This window comes from Mus caroli, unplaced genomic scaffold (genome assembly GCF_978045245.1).
Source record: "Mus caroli unplaced genomic scaffold, Mus_caroli_1 scaffold_7, whole genome shotgun sequence".
NCBI lineage: Eukaryota > Metazoa > Chordata > Mammalia > Rodentia > Muridae > Mus > Mus caroli.
This window is the reverse complement of record NW_028227262.1, coordinates 110,023,031-110,042,032: the sequence shown is the minus strand read 5'-3', so window position 1 is coordinate 110,042,032 and position 19,002 is coordinate 110,023,031. Positions and strand designations below refer to the sequence as shown.

At 46.9% G+C, this 19,002-nt stretch overlaps 1 protein-coding gene across 2 annotated transcripts; it reads left to right on the top strand.

The window, feature by feature from the left end:
* Positions 1-1,070: 1,070 nt before the first annotated feature.
* Adck2 (aarF domain containing kinase 2) lies at positions 1,071-14,349 on the top strand. Of its 2 annotated transcripts, none has more exons than XM_021164877.3 (8): positions 1,071-2,028; positions 3,208-3,354; positions 6,562-6,690; positions 7,755-7,850; positions 10,446-10,697; positions 12,317-12,445; positions 13,438-13,491; positions 13,967-14,349. In XM_021164877.3, the coding sequence occupies exons 1-8, from the start codon at positions 1,123-1,125 to the stop codon at positions 14,105-14,107; spliced, it is 1,854 nt and encodes a 617-aa protein (XP_021020536.1). In that variant the 5' UTR covers positions 1,071-1,122; the 3' UTR covers positions 14,108-14,349. The 2 variants fall into 2 exon arrangements, with proteins under 2 accessions (XP_021020536.1, XP_085696802.1); XM_085840676.1 differs by having other exon boundaries at positions 13,915-14,349.
* Positions 14,350-19,002: the final 4,653 nt, after the last annotated feature.

Below are 19,002 nucleotides of genomic sequence, written 5' to 3'. Positions count from 1 at the left end.
GCGCGCCTCAGAACATCAAAAGTCTTTCCTACTTTGGAACTTTCATTTGGCTCCTCTCCCAACACCCTTTTTTTCTTCTCCAAAGTAGCCCCACCTATGATTCAACCTGCTCCTCACTGCTTCCGTGGCCCTTGCTACATCTATCACATTTATTTTGTATGTGGGGGACACGACTTAAAAAGAATTGGTGACATCCTTCCTTCATGTAGGTTCCACGGATCGAACTAATTTATTTCGTTGGGCTTGACATAAAATAATATCGTTACCTATCTAGTTTAGTATATATTCTTATGACTCAACAAATATTAAATTCAAGAAAGACCTGATTTGGCTCAATAAGTCTTAGTTAAGTGTATAAGCCATTCCCTAAGGTCTAAACACCGACGCTAAGTCAGTGCAGCCTGAGACTCAAGAACTCAGCAGCTGAAAATCTGTCCTTCCCTTGGACCCACTTGTAATATTCAGTGTAGTTTAATATTTCTAGGATTTAAGCTACGAGGCTGTGAAGAAGAGAGGCAGACGCGGAAAAGAGGGCTACAGAGCTCACTTCTGCGTTTTTGCTCTAAATCATCACAGGGACTCTATGTGCCCAGGCGCTTTTGCCCTGGTTCGCGCCGTGGCCCCTTTAAGGAGCATGTCGTCCCTTTAAGGAGCTTGTCGTCGGCAGAGAGGGCGGACCCAGGTACCGGAAGCCGGGAGCAGCGCTGGCCGGGACGCTCAGTGCTCTCTCTCTCTCTCTCTCTCTCTGCCTGGTTGTCACTGCTGGCTCCGTGCAGGTCCGGAGCCGTCGGCTCGGCATCTCCGCCGCCCCCCGGGAGCCTGGACCCTGAGCCTGCCGGAGCGCGCCTCTCAGGTCTTCCCGCGGCCCTCTGAGGCTTCGTCGTTCTCTCTAGGCCGCGGGTCCGCATCTCCGTCCCTGGCGCTCGGCTCCGGACACTCTGAGCTCTGGCGCTGGACAGCTTGTCACCCGTGGTCCCCGGCTCAGGTCCCCGTTATCCTTCCCCTCCTGGGCTGCGCTTAGGGGGCGCGGTCCGACTCATCCCCGCTTCGGCACGGAGCATCTCCACAATGGCTTCCCTTTAGGTAGAGAACAAACAGTCTAGGCCAAGGGGTCTAGAGAGGATGGTGACCCCCTGGCGTTTGTCTGTCAGGGTCTGCTTGTCACACTTAAGATGCTTTGAGTTTAGAAAGGAACTTGGGCTTTCCAGACCCCTGGGATGCTCTCGCAATGCCAGACTATGTTGGTTTCTGCTAGGTACTTTGCCCAAATTCATCTCAGCCCATGGCAGTGTTGGAGAGGGGGCGCCTGGCAGCTTGTGCCAGAGAAAGACTCACAGGAGTGACCTGGAGGAAAATGGACTAGTGGAGAAGGTGGCCCAAGAAGGGCCTCTGGCCCGCGTCTTACTGTGTCTCCGCCTAGGGCTCCGCGCTGGTGTGCTCTTGGCGAAATTCTTCCCCCTCCTCTTCTTGTACCCTCTCACCTACCTGGCCCCTGGCCTCTCCACCCTCTGGCTCCAACTGCTTTTCAAAGCTACAGAGACCTCAGGCCCAACATATATCAAATTGGGCCAATGGGCCAGCACCCGGCGCGACCTCTTTTCAGAGGCTTTCTGTACCCAGTTCTCCAAGCTGCATGTCCAGGTGACCCCCCACCCTTGGGCAAGGACGGAATACTTACTCCAGCAGGCATTTGGGGAGGATTGGGGCAGCCTCCTCTTTTTCGAGACCCGAGAACCTGTAGGTTCAGGTTGTGTGGCCCAAGTGTACAAAGCGTTCGCTAGTATTTCCTTGTTGGAGGAAGACAGAATCTGGAGACTTGGGGCGCTCTCTGCCCCAGGAACCAGGGCCGTGGTGATGCAGAGAGAGCCCTTTATGAAAGACTGGAAGCCTTCAGAAAACCTCGCCGACGAAGCATTTCTAGAAAAGCTGCTACTTCCTAAAGCTGACCTTGGTGGGTCAGAAGTGGGTGTGTCTCGGGCTCCTGGGCGTCCACCTAAGTCAGATCACCTCATCCCAGTGGCAGTGAAAGTAAGTGCTCTCAGACCCTGCCTAGCGCTTTAATCAAGCACCCACTGAGCTGTCTGTCCCAGATCCGAAACAGACCCTCATGAGAGGCACGTTGCTTTCTGTTCTAAGACTGAGTATTCCTTCTCCAAAAATGCTTGGGAACGGGAGCGTTTTGGATTTTATACGATTCTGGATTGTAGAGTATTTGTATATCTTTGACGAGATAGCCTGGGATAGGACCCAAGTCTAAACATGAAACATGGAATTCATTTATGTCTCACACACATACTCCACAACTTAGACATGTAGACTATATATAGGTCATTTCATGCAGTACTTTTAGTGCACCTGTGTAATGACCTTGCATCACCTGAGGTCAGGTTTGGAATTTTTCACTTGTCAGTCCTTAACTGGGTCAGATATTTGAAGCATTTTGAGTTTGGAATAGGGCTGCTCTACCTTTATTCTTGTTAGCTCAACCAATACCTGTTAAATTCAAGCTATTTCTTTTATTTATTTATTTATTTATTTATTTATTTATTTATTGTAGTGAGGATTGAACCTAAGGGGCAGTCAAACTTAGTTCACACATGCTAGGCAAACCCTCAGCCACTGAGGTTTATTGTGAGGCCTCATTTTGCCTTTAATTGTAGACAAGACCCCGCTATTTTAATTGTCCTCCCAAGTAGTAGGGATTGCCACACCCTCCTGGCTCAAGTTTGTTTGTTCTTTCTTTTTCTTCCTTTCCTCCTCCTTCTCTTCATTCTCCTCCCCTTCTTCCCCCTCCTCCTCTTCCTCCTCCTCTTTTTTTTTTGGTAGATTTATACTGTGTAGCCCCTTGGCTGTCCCAGAGCTTACTATGTAGACCAGGCTGGCCTCAAAGCTACAGAGATCTGCCTGCCTGTGCCTCCTGAGTGCTGGGATTCAAGGTGTATTCCTCCACAATAGGCTCTGACTTCATTTCTTTTCAGGGAGCAGTGGTGTGAATAGTGTGAAGGAGGGAGAAAAAAAAAAAAGACTTGGGTTTTGCTATTTCTGGGGAGGAGGGACCACCACAACCCAAGAGCATCATGGGTATTGGGCTACTTCCCTTTGTTTTGACCAGAAGCACTCTGGCTGTTTTGAAGGTGGGAGCCTGTGCTGGCTAGATAAGATGTTTCCCTCTGACCCACTGTCTTGTCTCCTGGTTCTTTCTGGCAGGTGTTACACCCAGGCTTGCTCTCTCAGGTGTCCATGGATTTACTGCTGATGAAGATTGGCAGCAAAGCCCTGGGGCTTTTACCTGGAGTCAAATGGCTTAGCTTGCCTGAGATCGTGGAGGAATTCAAGAAGCTCATGGTCCAACAGGTGACTCCTTGTCTCAGCTGTAAATGGCACCTAACATAGTTCTTGCCATAGTTAGCAGTTGCTTATGAACCAGGTGACTGATGAGTGAGTAGGTCATTTCCCAGGATGACATGCAGAACATGATCTATCAGTCAGGGTGGGTAATGCTAGGGATGCAACGAGAAATAGTCCAAGCCCACCAGCGCCACACAGCTAGGCTATTTCTTGCTTATATTCAGGTAACCTGAGGGAAGAGGGGAGCTCTGCTTTGAGGTGGTATTAGGACCCATTTTCTTTGCAAGATAGGCACTGCCATTGCAACTGGGAAAACAGAGCCTGTGCAGCCTGTCACCACAAAGGCCAATGAACAGATACAAAAATTGAACCGTAACTTTTTTGTTGTACATTTTATGTTTGTGTGGGTATGTGGTGATGGGTAGGCATGGGCATGCTGTGGCATGTGTATATAAGTCAGAGGACACCTATGAGGAGTCAGTGCTTCCCTTCCACAGTGTGGGCCCTTGAGGCTGGGGCTCCCATGGCTCCAAGTGTTTTTACCCAGTGAGCCATTTTACTGGCCTAGAATTGAATCTTTAAATTGTGCTTTATTTAGAGAGCCTGTGGTTTGAAAAGATAATATATTTAACATTCTTTACAAAAATATAAAGACCTGCCTTGTCTATTTTTTTTTTCAGTTAGCAGGCTCTGTGGGGTGGAGTGGGAGTGGGGAGACAGTCATTTATCTGGAGCTCAGCCTTGCCCCTCTGGTCAGCCTGTTGGCTGTAGTTTTGAGGCTTGTGCCTCTATGGCCTTGCACACTCTTTCCTCATTCTCTGGATATCTGGGCTTGGGCAGTTCTAGAAACACCAAGTCTTCTAGTGTCCAGTTATCAACTTTGTACTTTTCCACAGCATCTGAGCAAAGGTAGAGAGAGCACAGCATCTCTTAATATTGTGTACCTGTTAAGCTATTAATAACAGGAACCTATAGATTCCTTTTTGCAATATAGAATACAGGTCTGATACAGAATAAAACTGCTGTAATCCATCCCCTCTTACCATCTCCAACATAGTCAGTTTGGAGTGGAGATAACATGGAAGATGTAAGAGATTTTATGAGTAGACCAGGAAGTGAGAAACATCTCTTGCTTCCAGTCTACCAAGTAGATCTCCCAGAGTCCTTGGGAAACACAGTGTCCCTTTGTGCCTCCAGGCAAAGTAAAACCAAATGATCATATTAACTCTGCCATCTTCAGGGCATGACCTCCAAGACTAGAAGACTCATCTTTGTTTTCATAGCTAATTGAGTAGACCTCCTTCCTGTCGGAGACCTTTGCGGGACATTTGTATAAGTAGCTAAACTTGGTAAACTAAGTTGGAGTTATCTGGGCCTTCAAATGAGCATCTGGCTCCCTGTTGGGTGGCTTAGGTGTGGGTAAGGTTTCAAAAGCTATCTACTAAGACTTCATTTATAGCCTCTGATTGAAGCTTTTTGGCTTCAATCCTTTTCAGCTTCTAGGCACTTATTTTAAAGTTTAGAAAGTAGTTGGGTACCTGGTATGGCTCAGGCCTGTAATCTCAGCACTCAGGAGGCAGAGGCAGGCAGATGTCTGTGAATGAATTCAAGGCCAGCCTCATACAACTGAGTTCCAGGTCCTGATTCAAAAACCAGAAATGGACAGTAAAGTATCTGGACAATGCAATAAAGGAAATATTTGGGCTGTTGGAATAAGTAGCACAACAGAATTTTTGCCTACAGTTCTGAAGACTAAGCCTCGGGCTGGCTCATTGATGTCTTCATGTCTTCACATGAAGGGGCTAGCATCTCAGGCCTCTTATATAAGGACACTACAGAGCTCTACTCAAGACCTAATCTGTTTGTGCAAAGTCCTAATTGGTTATCCCATATCCTTGGAAGCTAGGATTTGAACATAGGGGTTTGTGGGGGAATGGGAGATATGTGGAGGAGTGGTATGGTATTCAGACCAGGGTAGAGAGCTTGGGTTCTGTCCTGGAGTGTAGCAAGTTTAATAAAAGATTACAGAGAAAGTAGCTTCTAGTCTAGCCATTATCTCTTTATTTTGACTCTTGGCTTTACCTCTCATCTGAGCTTCAGCTCCCATTGAAAGCCTGAAAGACATCAGGGTCCCATCCACTGAAACTCTCATCTCTGTATTTTACCTATTTGTCTTAAACCAGCCTTTCCTGCTAGCTCTGACCTCCAACAGCCCCAGCACATGGCAGGCTAGGTGTGTGTGTCTGAGTTCTGTCTCTGTTCATTTGTATAGACATGTGATAGTTATTACAAAAACCCTCAGGGTCGAGGTGGGTCAGGTCAGGCTGTTCTGGTATCCAGCACTCTAAGACTTGAGTGAGGCTGGAGTTTGGGATGGTAGAGCAAGGTGGGTGTCATCAATGGAGGAGGATCTAAAGAGGAGCAGGAGCCGAATCTTCACCCACCTGAATGTCATTCTAAAGAATGTCCATTCCAGCGCTAGAGAGATGGCTCAGTGCACTCTTGCAGACAGCTAACCACCCACAAGTACACGGTGGCTCACAACATTCTGGATCTCCAGTTCCAAGGCCTCTTTTGACTTCCATGGGCAGCAGGCATACATGTGGTACACATACATATATGCACGCAAAACACTTATACACATAAAATAAATTTAAAAAAAATCTTTAAAGGATGTGGATATCATCATTCACATGGCATGGATATAGTCAAACAGATCAGGAGAAAAAGTTGGAAAGTTTAGTAAGATTTAAATGGGGTTGGACATTGAGCTGTAGCAGTTGCTCCCTTAGGTGGAGGCCAAGGCCCTCCCACGTGGAAGTGGCTCTAGCACATTGATCATAGTGGAAGGAGAGGGGGACAGGGATAGACTAGCTGGGCACTGGGCCATTAAAGAGGGCAGTGAGGTCAGATCTTGGGAAATGGGACAGGGCAGCCTTTGGCTGGTGTGAAGGGGACCCAAATCCTAGCTGAGGATCTGATGTCCCGCTTAGAGGAGTTCATGTGCACAGTGGACATTAGCGCCTTTTGTGGTAGCTTTGAGCTGGCTGGTGTGTCTTCTCTGAGGTTCCTGGTATTCTGTAGGGACCAGGGAAGCTGGTGCAGAAGGAAGCCGACCTGGTCCTCCTGGCGTCTCAGACGTCCTCCTCCTGGCGTCTCAGATGTCCTCCTTGTGTTTATACTAACTCTCATCTTTCCTCACCGTCCCTGCAGACAGACCTGCGCTATGAAGCTCAGAATCTAGAGCACTTTCAGCACAACTTCCAGGACATGGCGTCTGTGAAATTCCCCACCCCGCTGCGCCCCCTCATCACTAGGGATATACTGGTGGAAACGTATGAAGTAAGAACCTGCTTCCTTGGGTTTCTCATAACTGGCCATTCCCACAGAGGCTTCAGACTGGAGAGAAGATGTGGTTCTTGTGGGTAGAACTGGGAGGAGGTTGGGAGTGGTAGAGGGTTTGTCCTGCAGGTGCAAGGCCTTAGGTCCATTATCAACACTGCAAAAAAACCCAATCTACTGTACACCCAGAGCCTGGGAGAAGCAGGAGAGGGAGGGAGGGAGCCGGTCTCGAGAGCTGCGGGTAGCCTCAGACTGAAGCCTCAATTGAAAACCTACTCTGCCTTCTGATTAGCTGGTGACCTCGTGGTGCTGTCCTAGGAGTAAGTGACACAGTGAAAACACATTTGAGCTAGAGAAAGTGCATTTACCTTAGCTGTCCTCTAGACTGTCTTATTAGTAAATGGTGATGTGATGTCCCGGGTTGGGTTTCCTAGCTGTGTAACTCTGGGCCTGTTCTTAGGCTCTCTGGGCTGCTCTGTTACACTCCATCTCATGCGTTGTCTTGACAACTGAGCCAACTGTTGATTTGCTGTTGGCCTGCTCTTCTCACTGCCCTCTCCCTTGCCCTGATTTAGCCCCAGCTCATGGTCTGCTGGATTATTATTTTCTTGTTTTATTTAGTTTTGAGACAACCTCATATATCCCAGGTTGTCCTCACATTTTCTATGTAGCCAACAATGACCTTAAACTCCTGTTCTTCCTGCCTCTGCCTCTGCCTCTGCCTCTGCCTCTGCCTCTGCCTCTGCCCCCGCTCCCACTCCCACCCCCGCCTCTGCCTCCCAGGGGTTGGGGCTGCAGGCTTGCATCACCAGGCCCAGCTCCTGGCTGACTGTCAGCACCTGCTCCTGTCTTTTCCCAGGACCTCACACATCTCTTTCCTCTTAGTAGCAGAGTTGGTGGCTGCCAACTCTTGGGTATTTCTTTTGAGAAGTATATGAAGGAAATATAAATAGATTAAAACCAATGTGTGAGTAACAATTGGAAGACAGCACAGATATATGACCTGGCCAGGGGAGGAGGTGGGGCAGCCATCTGGATAAAGATCTCTCTCTGCTGTTTTTAAGGAGAGTGTTCCAGTGTCCAGCTACCAGCAGGCAGGAATTCCCACCGATCTGAAGAGGAAGATTGCACAGCTGGGGATCAACATGCTTTTGAAGATGGTGAGCAGGGGGTCTGCCTAGGTGCCACAGCTCAGTACATGGCCAGATTGCATAAGGGAACGTGTCTAGCTCTATCTGGTTCCTGAGGCTCAGTACACAGGTGGAGTGTTTAAGGGAAAGTGCAAAGGTTTCTGCTGGGCACCAGCTGCATGGGCCAGCCAAGCAGAGAGCTGCAGGGTGAGAACATCAGCTGAGTGGAGCCCCTCCCCAGATGCTTCTGTGACCCAGCTTGTGCTGAGTCCTTGCTCTGTGATGTGCATTCTGTGTGCTGTGGGAAGAGTTGTAAGCACACTGTTTAGACCACGGTGCTGCATGTTAAATACTGTTTTAGTCATTTTTCCAGCGCTATGGAGTACCTGCTGTATGCTAAGTGCTGAGTTAAGAGTTAGACAGACCTGACTCCAGTGTTCCCTGGGTAAGCTAGTGGGAAAAAAGCACATGGCATGAAGGGCCAGTGCCAGAAGGTTAGCTGGGAGGGACCTTGTTTGGGACCCATGGTTTCCTTCAGGAAGGAGAGGCTGTGTCAACCATGGTGAGACACATGGTGGGACTTATCTAGAGACAACAGCCTGTGCCAAGGGTGTGATGCAGTGGGAGATGTGAAGGTGTATTGTGCAGAGTGTTCCAGGGAGTCAGGACTTTAATCTGTGGGCAAGGGGCTCATTTGAGTTCTCTTCCCGTAAAAGGATTTCATTATTACAATATTTGCCAAAATGTATATGTGTATTCAAACTGAGATTAAGTTGAGACAGCTTCATTCTGTATAGCTTAGATTGATTGACTTGAAACTTATTATAGAGCCCAGGGTAACCTCAAACTCACATTAATCCTCCTGCCTCAACTGTTTAAGTACTGGGACCACAGGCCATCATGCCAGGCAAGTACACCATCTTAAGTGTATTTTTAAATTTGCACGCTTTTCAATTTATTAAAATGTTTTAAATTTTAAAAGCTTATCTAGTACACAGAAAGCCAGAGAAGGGCATTAGGCAATCTGGAACTGGAGTTACTGATGGTTGTGGCTCCCGAGCCGGTGCTGGGGATCTAACTCAGGTCCTCTGGAAGAGTAGCCTGTGCTCTTCACCACGGAGACATCGTTCCAGCTCCAAACTTTTATTAAAAAAATTAAACCAGTAATTTTTGTGTGTTTGCACATTTGTGAGCCTGCACACGTTATGTGGCATGCATATGGGAGCCAAGGACAACTTGTAGGAGCCAGTCCTCTCTGTCCATCATGTAGATCCCATGGGGATCAGGCTTGGTGGCAAGTACCTTTACTTATGGAGCCAGCTTACTGGCCCCTTAATGAATTTTAAAATGTCATTCTTTAATCCAGATGCATACAGTGGGGGAGTATGAGGCAGAGAGATAAGTTAGTCATGACAATGGTGACCTCAGGGTGGGCTTGGGTTGGAGGAGTGATGTGAGGCAGGAGGTGGGTTGAAGTACTTTTGTGGGGGAGTCCAAAGGCAAATGGTGACTCTTTTTTTTTTCTTTTATGAGACAGGGTCTCATGTGGCCAAGCCTGGGCTTGAAGTTGCTCTGTAGTGGAGAGTGACTTTGGAACTCCTAATTCTAGTTTGTCTACCTTTCCAATGCTAGGATTACAGGCCGGTGGCATGAGCGCACTGACACGCTGGGCTGATGTTGACTCTAATATATTTGGGCATCCTCATCTTAGAAGCCCTCGGTGAGCTTTTCTTATTCCTGTACGTCAGGACGAGGGGTGATGAACAGCAGGCATCTAGTCTCCTCACAAGGATTTCTGTCTTCCATAGGCTGCAGTAGGGTACCTGCTGCACCTTGAGCAACCAGGAAATACCTGCTATATTTGGAGACATACTTAGTGGTCAGAGCTGGTTCTGGGATGTGTCTTGGACCAGGTGTGTAAAAGAAGGCTATGGATGTTCCCAAACCTTCAGGGCACGTAGGATAGCACTTGGCACCCAACGATGAACTGAGAAGCCTGCTGAGAAAGGCAGGGAAAGTGAGTGGAGAGGCATTCAGAGCTTTCTTGCATGGTGAGTCAAGAGTTGAGGTTGTCTATCAATGGGATGGGATGAAGAGGAGAAGGGAGGTTTGAAATTGCTGCTTTGGTTCTGAGAAGGAAGTCGGGGGGGGGGGTTTGGGAGGGCTGCCTGGTATTGTCTAAGTCACATCATCACTTCAGGCATTGGAGGTACATTTGAGCTATCCGGGGTCTACCAGTGGACCTAGTATTATCTGAATCCAGATGTTAGTTCTTTTACCCACTACCCAGGTCTAGGGAAGGACCGCTGGGGCAGGATCCTGAATCTCTGTCCTTGTAATTCTAGCACTTGAGAGGTAGAGACAGGAGGATCTATCAGAAGTTGAGGGCCTAGCTAGGTGACACGAGATACTGTCTCATAAAATTAAAGCCCTAACCAATTGGAATCAAAATTTCCTGCCCAAATTCTTGTTTGAAAGCATTCAGCAGCAAGGGCTTTGTGAAACGCCCACCTCTTTGCCTTGTCACAGGCTGCCCACTGTCCCCTAAAACTTCTTCCGCAGGTGTCCCAATCGATGCTAGGCTGGGAGGGTTGACACAGACCTGAATGGTACAGTCTCTTCCAGATATTTGTGGATAACTTTGTACACGGAGACCTACATCCTGGAAACATCCTGGTCCAGGGTGCTGATGGAGTGTCCCCAAGCCTGGAGATACAACAGCAGCAGGTGAATGTCTGTGACACACTGGTGGCTACCATAGCACCTGCCCTGTGCCCACTGCGCCTGGTGTTGTTGGATGCTGGCATTGTGGCAAAATTGCAGGCTTCTGACCTGAGGAATTTCCGGGCAGTTTTCCAGGCTGTAGTGATGGGACAGGTAAGACCCACTGGGGTTGGGCTTTTAGCTCTTGGGAACTGAATATATTGCTCCTTATCCTGTGTCACTGGTGAAAGCCCACCATTGCCAGAATGCTGTGGTTAGATTTGAGTGGAACAGGTGTGGGCATCATGACAATGTGTCCTCAGGCTTGGCAGCATAAGGTTGGAACCCTTAGTTAGGAAGGCATTCTCTTCTGTATTTTGCATCTGTAGCTTCTCTCACTCTGTCCACAAATTTGTTGGCACGTCCATGACAGGAGTCTACCTTTAGAAGAAAATTTTTTATTATTTTATCTGTGAAGTGTGAGAACTGGTGCACATGAGACACAGTGTGCATGTGATGGGCAGAGGAAGGCTTTTGGGAGTCAGTTCTACCCTGTAGCCCCACACTTCAGAGACTGAACTCAGGTCATCAGGCTTAGGTGGCAAGTACCTCCATCCACTGAGCCATCTCACTGGCCACTCTAGCTTTTTGATCAAACAATGGCTGTCTTTCATCTGTGATCTCTGTTGTAAAGTAAAGGGTGGGAAGGATCCACATGGTGGAGAACATGTCCTCCATGTGGGGCAAGATGGTTGGTTTCTGTGGTGTGGGGTGGGAGTTGTTTCCCTCAAACACTCGGAGAGGCTTTGGATGTTGGAAGTTATTAGAGAAAAAAGTTTGACAGAGCTTCTGTGGAGCTCAGATGATGTGTCATAGCAAGGAGGATGGGAAAACACTCTTGACTGCACGGTACAGAATTTTCCTGTGACAAAACTCTGGAAAAAAAAGAGAGAGAGGGCCTTTTTTTTTTTTTTTTTTTTTTTTGAGACAGGATTTTTTTTTTTTTTTAAAGATTTAATTTATTATAGGTGAGTACACTGTAGCTGTCTTCAGACACACCAGAAGAGGGCATCCGATCTCATTACAGATGGTTGTGAGCCACCATGTGGTTGCTGGGATTTGATCTCAGGACTTCTGGAAGAGCAGTCAGTGTTCTTAACCACTGAGCCATCTCTCCAGCCCAGGATCTTACTTTTAACTCACAGAGACCCATCTGCCTCTGCCTTAGAGCACTGGAATTAAAGATGTGCTCCACTACTCCACTACTCCCAGGTAGAGAGCTGTTTTCTTTTAAAAAGAAGCAGTATTTAGGGGCATTCCTGATTGGCTTTTTGAAGGAATCAACTAAAGCTGTAGCCCGAGCCAGTTTGAACGTGCCTCCTGCTTAAACAATGGGATGCAGTCTGTGTGGGGCTCACCAGGGAAGGGCTATGGAGATGATGTCCCCGGAGAATGTAGGTTCTTTGGTTGGAGGGGATCAGGGATCTGGAGAAAGGTCTGCATCACAGGGACCAGGAAAGCTCAGCCCCTCCAGCCTAGCTTGTAGGGCCTGGTGGCTCCAACTGGACCAGTGGTCATCATGGTCACGGAAGTACCCCATGTTGCCCAAGAGGGAGATATCTGCATCACTGTCTTAGCAGAGTCCTTAAAAATTTAAAAGGTCTAGTGGATGGTAGCAGCTGAAAGGGCACAAGAACTGGGCTGTAGAAAAAGGAGGCAGAAGCAACTGAGAGATAAGAGCGTGCAGTATGTGTGCTCTGCTCTACAAAGTCACTTTCCATTGCACCATCCAGGGCCATAGAGTGGCTGAACTCATGCTGCATCATGCCCAGGCCAATGAGTGCAAGGATGTGGAAAGGTTCAAGGCTGAGATGGCTACACTGGTGACCCAGGCCAGGAAGAACATCGTCACACTGGAAAAGGTAGAGAGGCTGTGTGATTGGTCAGAGCCACTCTTGAGCAGGAGTGAGGGAGGGGTGGGGGATGGCCTTTGTGGGGAATTTGCAAGGAAGTATGTTTTTGTTTGTTTGTCTGTTTGTTTTGTTTTCCTGAGGCAGGGTTTCTCTGAGAGTAGTCCTGGCTGACCTGGAACTTGATCTGTTAGACAGGCTGGCCTCAAACTCAAGAGATTCATCCACCTGCCTCTGCCTACCAAGTGCTGGGATTCAAGGCTTGACCACCATTGCCCAGCCAGAGTTAGGGTTTTTAGTGTAGCTAAAAACCAACCAACTAACAAACAGAACCCCCAACTTTTCTTGTTCCATATCTTCCTTCAAGAAGCCCAAGGGGCCAACTGAAATTACAGGCTTCTTGCTGGTAGAGCCCTTGCTTTACTTAGGGAATAGCTGTTGTGGAGACACCTGAACATGCAGGGCAGCAGCACTCCAAAGGTGTGCATAAGCCTGTGTCCCTTGTTTGGTCTCCCTCAGAGTCTGTGGTGTACTCACTTTCAGCTAACTCGCCTGTCTTTGCCGAGTTGATGGCCTAGATTAGCAGGACTTGCTATGCCCAGAGTAGAGACTACTGATGACGATCTGGCTTATTCAGATGGTTACAAATCACATGCACATCCACCTGTGCACTCACGAATGCATGAACATGTGCATGCACTAGGCAAGCCTCTGTTTCTGCTACCTCAATACACCCTGGTTTGTTTCCTTAGAGAGTTCTGAGTGTGGCCAGGGATGGGGAGAAGAATGGGGTGGACATGACTCTGAGGTTTCCTCTGCAGGCATTTGTGATTTGAAACTTGAGGTGGGATGCATCTCTATTGGTAAATTCCTTTGTGATGTTTGTTGGGTAGTGTGTGCACATACTTGTGAGCGTAGTGATGTGGAGTGGTAAGTGTCAAAGGACAGGACTCTGGAAGGGGAAGAAATACTTCTGGATTCTACTGGGACCTTTTGTTTTGCAGCTTCATGTTTCCAGCCTCCTATCCAGTGTCTTTAAGCTACTGATGACCCATAAGGTGAGGTGTGGTTAAAGAGAAGTCTTGGGAAAAGGGTGGAGTAGGGCGCAGGCAGTAGAATGCGTAAGCCTTCTTTTCCTCAGCTTTTTTTGCATAGTGACTGTATTTCTTTCTCTTCTGGTGTAGGCCCAGTGGGCTTGTGATCCCTTCAGAACAAAGTCTGAGGCTATCTCAATCTATGTAGTCAAAGTACAATAATCTTTAGCTGTAGAAAATATATTTAAAGACATAGAAAGGGCCCAGCCAGATATTTTCATTCTTTCCCTTCTTGGCTTTTGTTGATGGTGCTTAGGTGAGGGATGTACCCTTGTCCTGGGTGCCACTAGTAACCCTAGTATACCCTCCTGACTGCCGGGAGGGAGGTGGGGAGATGGGAGAATTCCATGGACAGCACAAGCGAGGCTCAGCGATGTGGTTGTCCAGGGTACTCAGCTGTGTCCAAGGTCGGGGAAGAACTGCTGTTTCTCTGTTCCAGGTAAAGCTGGAGAGCAACTTCGCCTCCATTGTGGTTGCCATCATGGTGCTGGAGGGGCTCGGCCGCTCACTGGACCCCACGCTGGACATCCTAGAGGCAGCAAAGCCCTTCCTCTTCAAAGGGCCAGCATCCTTCCTGTGATGGTGGCCGTGTGTACACAGTGAAGGCAGATCCTCAGGGTCTGTCCTTTGGCAGCTAAGACACCTACAACTGGATGTGTGGCAGAATCGCCACCACTTTCCCAGTGAACCAGCTTCAGGGTCTGCTTAAAAACCTGGGTTATTTTAGGGTATGAAGGGAGGGAAGCTGAAACTGGTGCCAGGGACACTATTTCAGGAGAAATAGTCTGTAGAAGAAGACAAAATACATTTACTTATTTTGTTTTTCTGTTTTCTTCTTCTTAAAAAAGGTGTGTGTGTGTCGTGTCTTGTCTTCCTGCCTGCCTGCCTGTATCTATGTGTATGTAGATACCTACTGAAGGCCAGGTGAGACCATTGAGTCCTTTGGAGTTATAGGCAGTTGTGAATGCTGGGAAATGAATTTAGGTCCTCTGAAGAGCAGCAAAGTGCTACTAACCACTGAGCTATCTCTTCAACCCTTCCTTGGTCCCTCCCACCCTCTGTCCCTTCCTTCCTTTTTAAATTGCATGTACTTGTGTAGGAGGAGGGGCTGTGGCAATCGGAACCACAGGGATTTCTAGGGATTGGACTCAGGACTTCAAGCCTGGCATCGAATGCCTTCAGTTCAGCCATCCTGCTGCATGTTTTTCTTTTTCCTTAACCCTCTGCCCTCTTTGGTCAGGTCCTCTTTGCTGGTGGCTCTTACCCTTAGACTTAGGTTAGAAAATGCCATAAAATCCTGTAGACCACAATTTCCAAAATTTTTTTTTGAAAATTATGTATGCAGTTAGGCAGTGGTGGCACACACCTTTAATCTCAGTGCTTGAGAGGCAAATCTTTGGGTTTGAGGCCAACTAAGTCTACAGGGTGAGTTCCAGGACAGCCTGGACCACACAGAGAAACCCTGTCTTGAAAAACCAAAAGAAAAAAAAAGTCTAGATTTGACAAAAAGTTGAAAGCCAGTTTAAGTTTTATATGGGCACTGTCAATACTAGGGAAATTTTGAAGGCACAATTGGCAATTTAATGGGGTTCAAGTTATCTTGACAATTTTTAATATTTGCTAATTTCTTCCTGAATGTATTTTTCAGTGTTAAAATAATGAGGCTGGTGGTATAGCTCCACAGTGGAGGCTTAGTTCACCAGGTCTGCGGCTCCAGGTTTAGTCTTCAGCACCACCTACCCCATCAGTGACTGCTGTAGAGCCAACGACTTCCTCTCTTTGTTGGTGGGGAGGGGATGTAGCAACCTTTAGGAAATAAAGTAAACATCATTTCTCTTTTCTCATACATCCCCTTTTGTGACTGACTTATTAAGAAAGATGAGTGAGGGCTGGAAAGACAGTCCAGTGGCTGAATGAGGTCCTGAGTTCAATTCCCAGCACCCACATGGTGGCTCACAACCATTGATAGTAGGATCTGATGTCCTCTTCTGTCATGTATGCATACATGCAGACAGCACTCATATTCATGAGTGAATAAACTTCAGCCTATCTGTAAATCTTTAATACCAGAAGAGGAGAGAGTACTAAAGGAATAGGAATTTTCCTGAGAACAAGCTCTGGGCCTTCTACTATCTTAAGTGACTTGTGCAGATGGAGGGCTTTGGTGTAGAGGAGAAAGATTACTTGCCCTAAGTCACCAGGTTAATTGCCACAGCTGGGCTTTGGACAAGATACCTCCCAATTCCTAAGCTCTTTTTACTGTGTGTGCATGTGATGTGTACGTGTGGGTATTGAGGTCAGAGGTGTTGGTTCTCTCCTTCCACCATGGATTCTGAGGAACCAACGCTGTAAAAAACTTTTTTTCTTTTGTTGTAATTGTTGTCTGGGAAGCTTACAGTCTCTGCTAACTAAGCCTAGTCCTGGAGGCTCCTGGCCTCTGTAAAATCTAACCTGGACCTAGAATGTTTTCAGCCTCTGAGACTGACCGCTGAATCAGCCCACCCTTTCTACCCTTTTCTGAACTCTGGCTGGCTGGTTCAACTCAGCTATTCTGGCTCAATTCCTCTCCCAGCTGATTTACTCAACCTGGCTTTTCTCTCGGCCTCTGAATTGCATTGCTTTTCCTCAAACTAACTCTAGCAATCGTTCCTAATCTTCTGGTTCCTTCTCATTCTCTTGCTCGTTCTGTCTTTACCTGTATTTAGCTTGTTCTCTCTTTAATCTGTCTCTGTAAAAGTCTCCCAGTAAAATGCCTCTTCCCTCTCTGCGCTGCTCTACTCTCTCAACTCTACTGTATTCCTGGACTGTACTCTCTTCCTCCTGTACTGTCTCTCCCTTAAGTAGCTCCCCTCCCTTCTCTCTTGTGAGTTGGTCATACTCTATTCTGTCAAATCTTTCTGTGATTCATCACTTTGTCTGCCACTCAATTAGACATCACTTTTCTTTTCTTTTCTTTTCTTTTTTCTTTTCTTCTTCTTCTTCTTCTTCTTTTTTTTTTTTTTTTGGTTTTTCAAGACAGGGTTTCTCTTTATAGCCCTGGCTGTCCTGGAACTCACTGACCAGGCTGGCCTCGAACTCAGAAATCCACCTGCCTCCCATGTGCTGGGACTAAAGGCATGCACCACCATGCCCGGCTAGACATCACTTTCAAACATGGGTGCTTCCTTCTACAAGCTAACTTTACCTTCATTGTTTGGGATTAAAAGTGAGTACTAAGGGTGTGTCTGTATTCCAGCCAGAAGGATTAAATGTGTGTCCTAAGGGCTGATCCACACCACAACTAGAAATAGGTTCAAATATCCTGTAACAACCCAGGTTATTAGGTATGCATGGCCAACCTGTTTACACACTGAGCATCTCACAGGTCCTTTATGGCCTCTTAGAAATATAAGCTGTGTTTGTTCTGTGGTCTTGCTTGGAGCTAGACAGCTATGTAGTTTGAGACGTGAGCTTTCCATTCACGATCTGTCTCTTAGTGGTTTGTACGAGTTGTTAAAAAGAGTGGTGGACAGTAGCTCAGAGAAAACCATGCCATCAAATATAAACTGGAAAGTCAACTTCCATCCATTGAATTCTACAGGTTCAGGGTTCAACCCAAGGCTTGTATTTAGCAGACACAGTTTGCCAGTCAAAAGTCAGTATTTGGGAGCCAAAAGTTGGTGAGATGGGGTCAGGTTTAGAAAATGGAGGGGCTATTGTCTTTAAAACTGCAGCTTTGAGGAGCTAAAGAAAACGGTTCCTATTTAGTAAAGCCAGTGAAGTTGCTTAGCAGGTTCCAAGAATAGAGGTGTGTGCAGCCACACCTTCTGGCCTGAGTTCATGGGACCTGCATGACAGAGGAGAACCAATTCCTGCAGATTTCCTCTGACTTCGTGGATGCAGTGGCACCACACACACACACACACACACATAAACAAAATAATGGAAGCCTGGATCTCAGATGGCAGAAGAAGATAATAATCTCTTGATTGACTGTGCTCTGATCACCACATTTATGCCATGGTACATGTGAGCCCACACATAACAACACTCAAGGTCTCCCTTGGGTTTGACTCCTAGGACAGGTTTCCTGTTACATACAAGGGCAAAGAGGCCTACATATGGGCACAGAGGCAAATTATCAATCATATTTGATGCTTCCAAGTCACTAAATTCAAGTCTGGCCTTGATGAGTACTTGACTCTTGAATATGAAACACCATAGCAAATTTCCAATATGTGATGTTGGTACAACACTAACGTTATAACCTAAAACTGCATGTTCTGCAAATCACCCAACCTAACCATAATGTACCAGGGAAGACCTTGTTGGAATCAATATTCTTGGCATCACACACACACACAACCACTAGAACATAGCGAAAGTAATCCTGCAAAGCAACGTATTATTATTAACTTTTCTTTTGGTAAAATGTGCCATAACCCACACTGGCCTTGCAAGAACACTAGGGCGGGAAGTTCAGTTGTTATTCTAATACAGGTGATGACTGTGTCTCATCCTATTGGTAGAGTGCGACCTCAGACTCTGCCATGGTTGGATAGTTCCTAATAGATGCAAGGGAAGGAAGGGGTCCATAGCTCTTGTCGTCAGAATGGAAGGCCTTTGTGTAAACAAGTTTTCCAGATGATTAAAATACTTGAATAACAATTTTACCAGGTGGAGATTTTTAGAGTATTGACTGTTGGTGTGCTAGCTACTGTTTATAGAAAAAAGTCCGTTTCTCACAACCTCTTGGGGTTAGGAGTAGTCTTAGGTTTGGAGTCTATCCAGATTTCAACAGAGGCAATACTGAGAGAAAAAAGCAGGCCGAGGAAGGCGGACTATTTTAATAGCCAGTGGAGCCTTTGTTTCTTAAAGGAAATCTGAAGTGAATGAAAAAATTAAAGTTTTTCCGGAAAGATGACAGTAGGCTATCCTCTAGACCTAATAACTCGGAACAGATATGTATGTCTTGTTTTATGAGGATGAGCTTGAAAATTCACATTCCCTCCCCACTAATGGCAGGAGACTGAGCGCATCTGCGCGTCTCAGTGCATCTATTTGTGTTACAGCTCCCACTGCGAGTACATTTCTACGGCTGAGGTCAGGTCTCGATTTGTTGCCATCTTGGTGGTTGTTGGACTTAACTGGACTGCCCTCATGTCCTTATTTTTCTGCTTGCTTATTACATTAATAACAAGAGAAAATGCCAAAAACCTCGAATTGGCTAAGGCTCAAGGCGTTAGGAACCTTCCCCTATATTCCTGGCCCACTTATTCTGAGTGTGCAGGGTTGGGTTCCTCAGGTGATTCCCGTGCCACCGGTCCAGGTTCTGAAATTTAACACCCTGGCTGATTAGTCATTCAGAACAATACTGAAACAACGATGTTATAAACATTGCGATGTTATAAAATAAACATTGCGTGGTTCAGAAAGGGCTTAGGCCTTTAACAAGGGCCCACAGTGGCAAGAACATCCATGAAAGCACCGTCTATG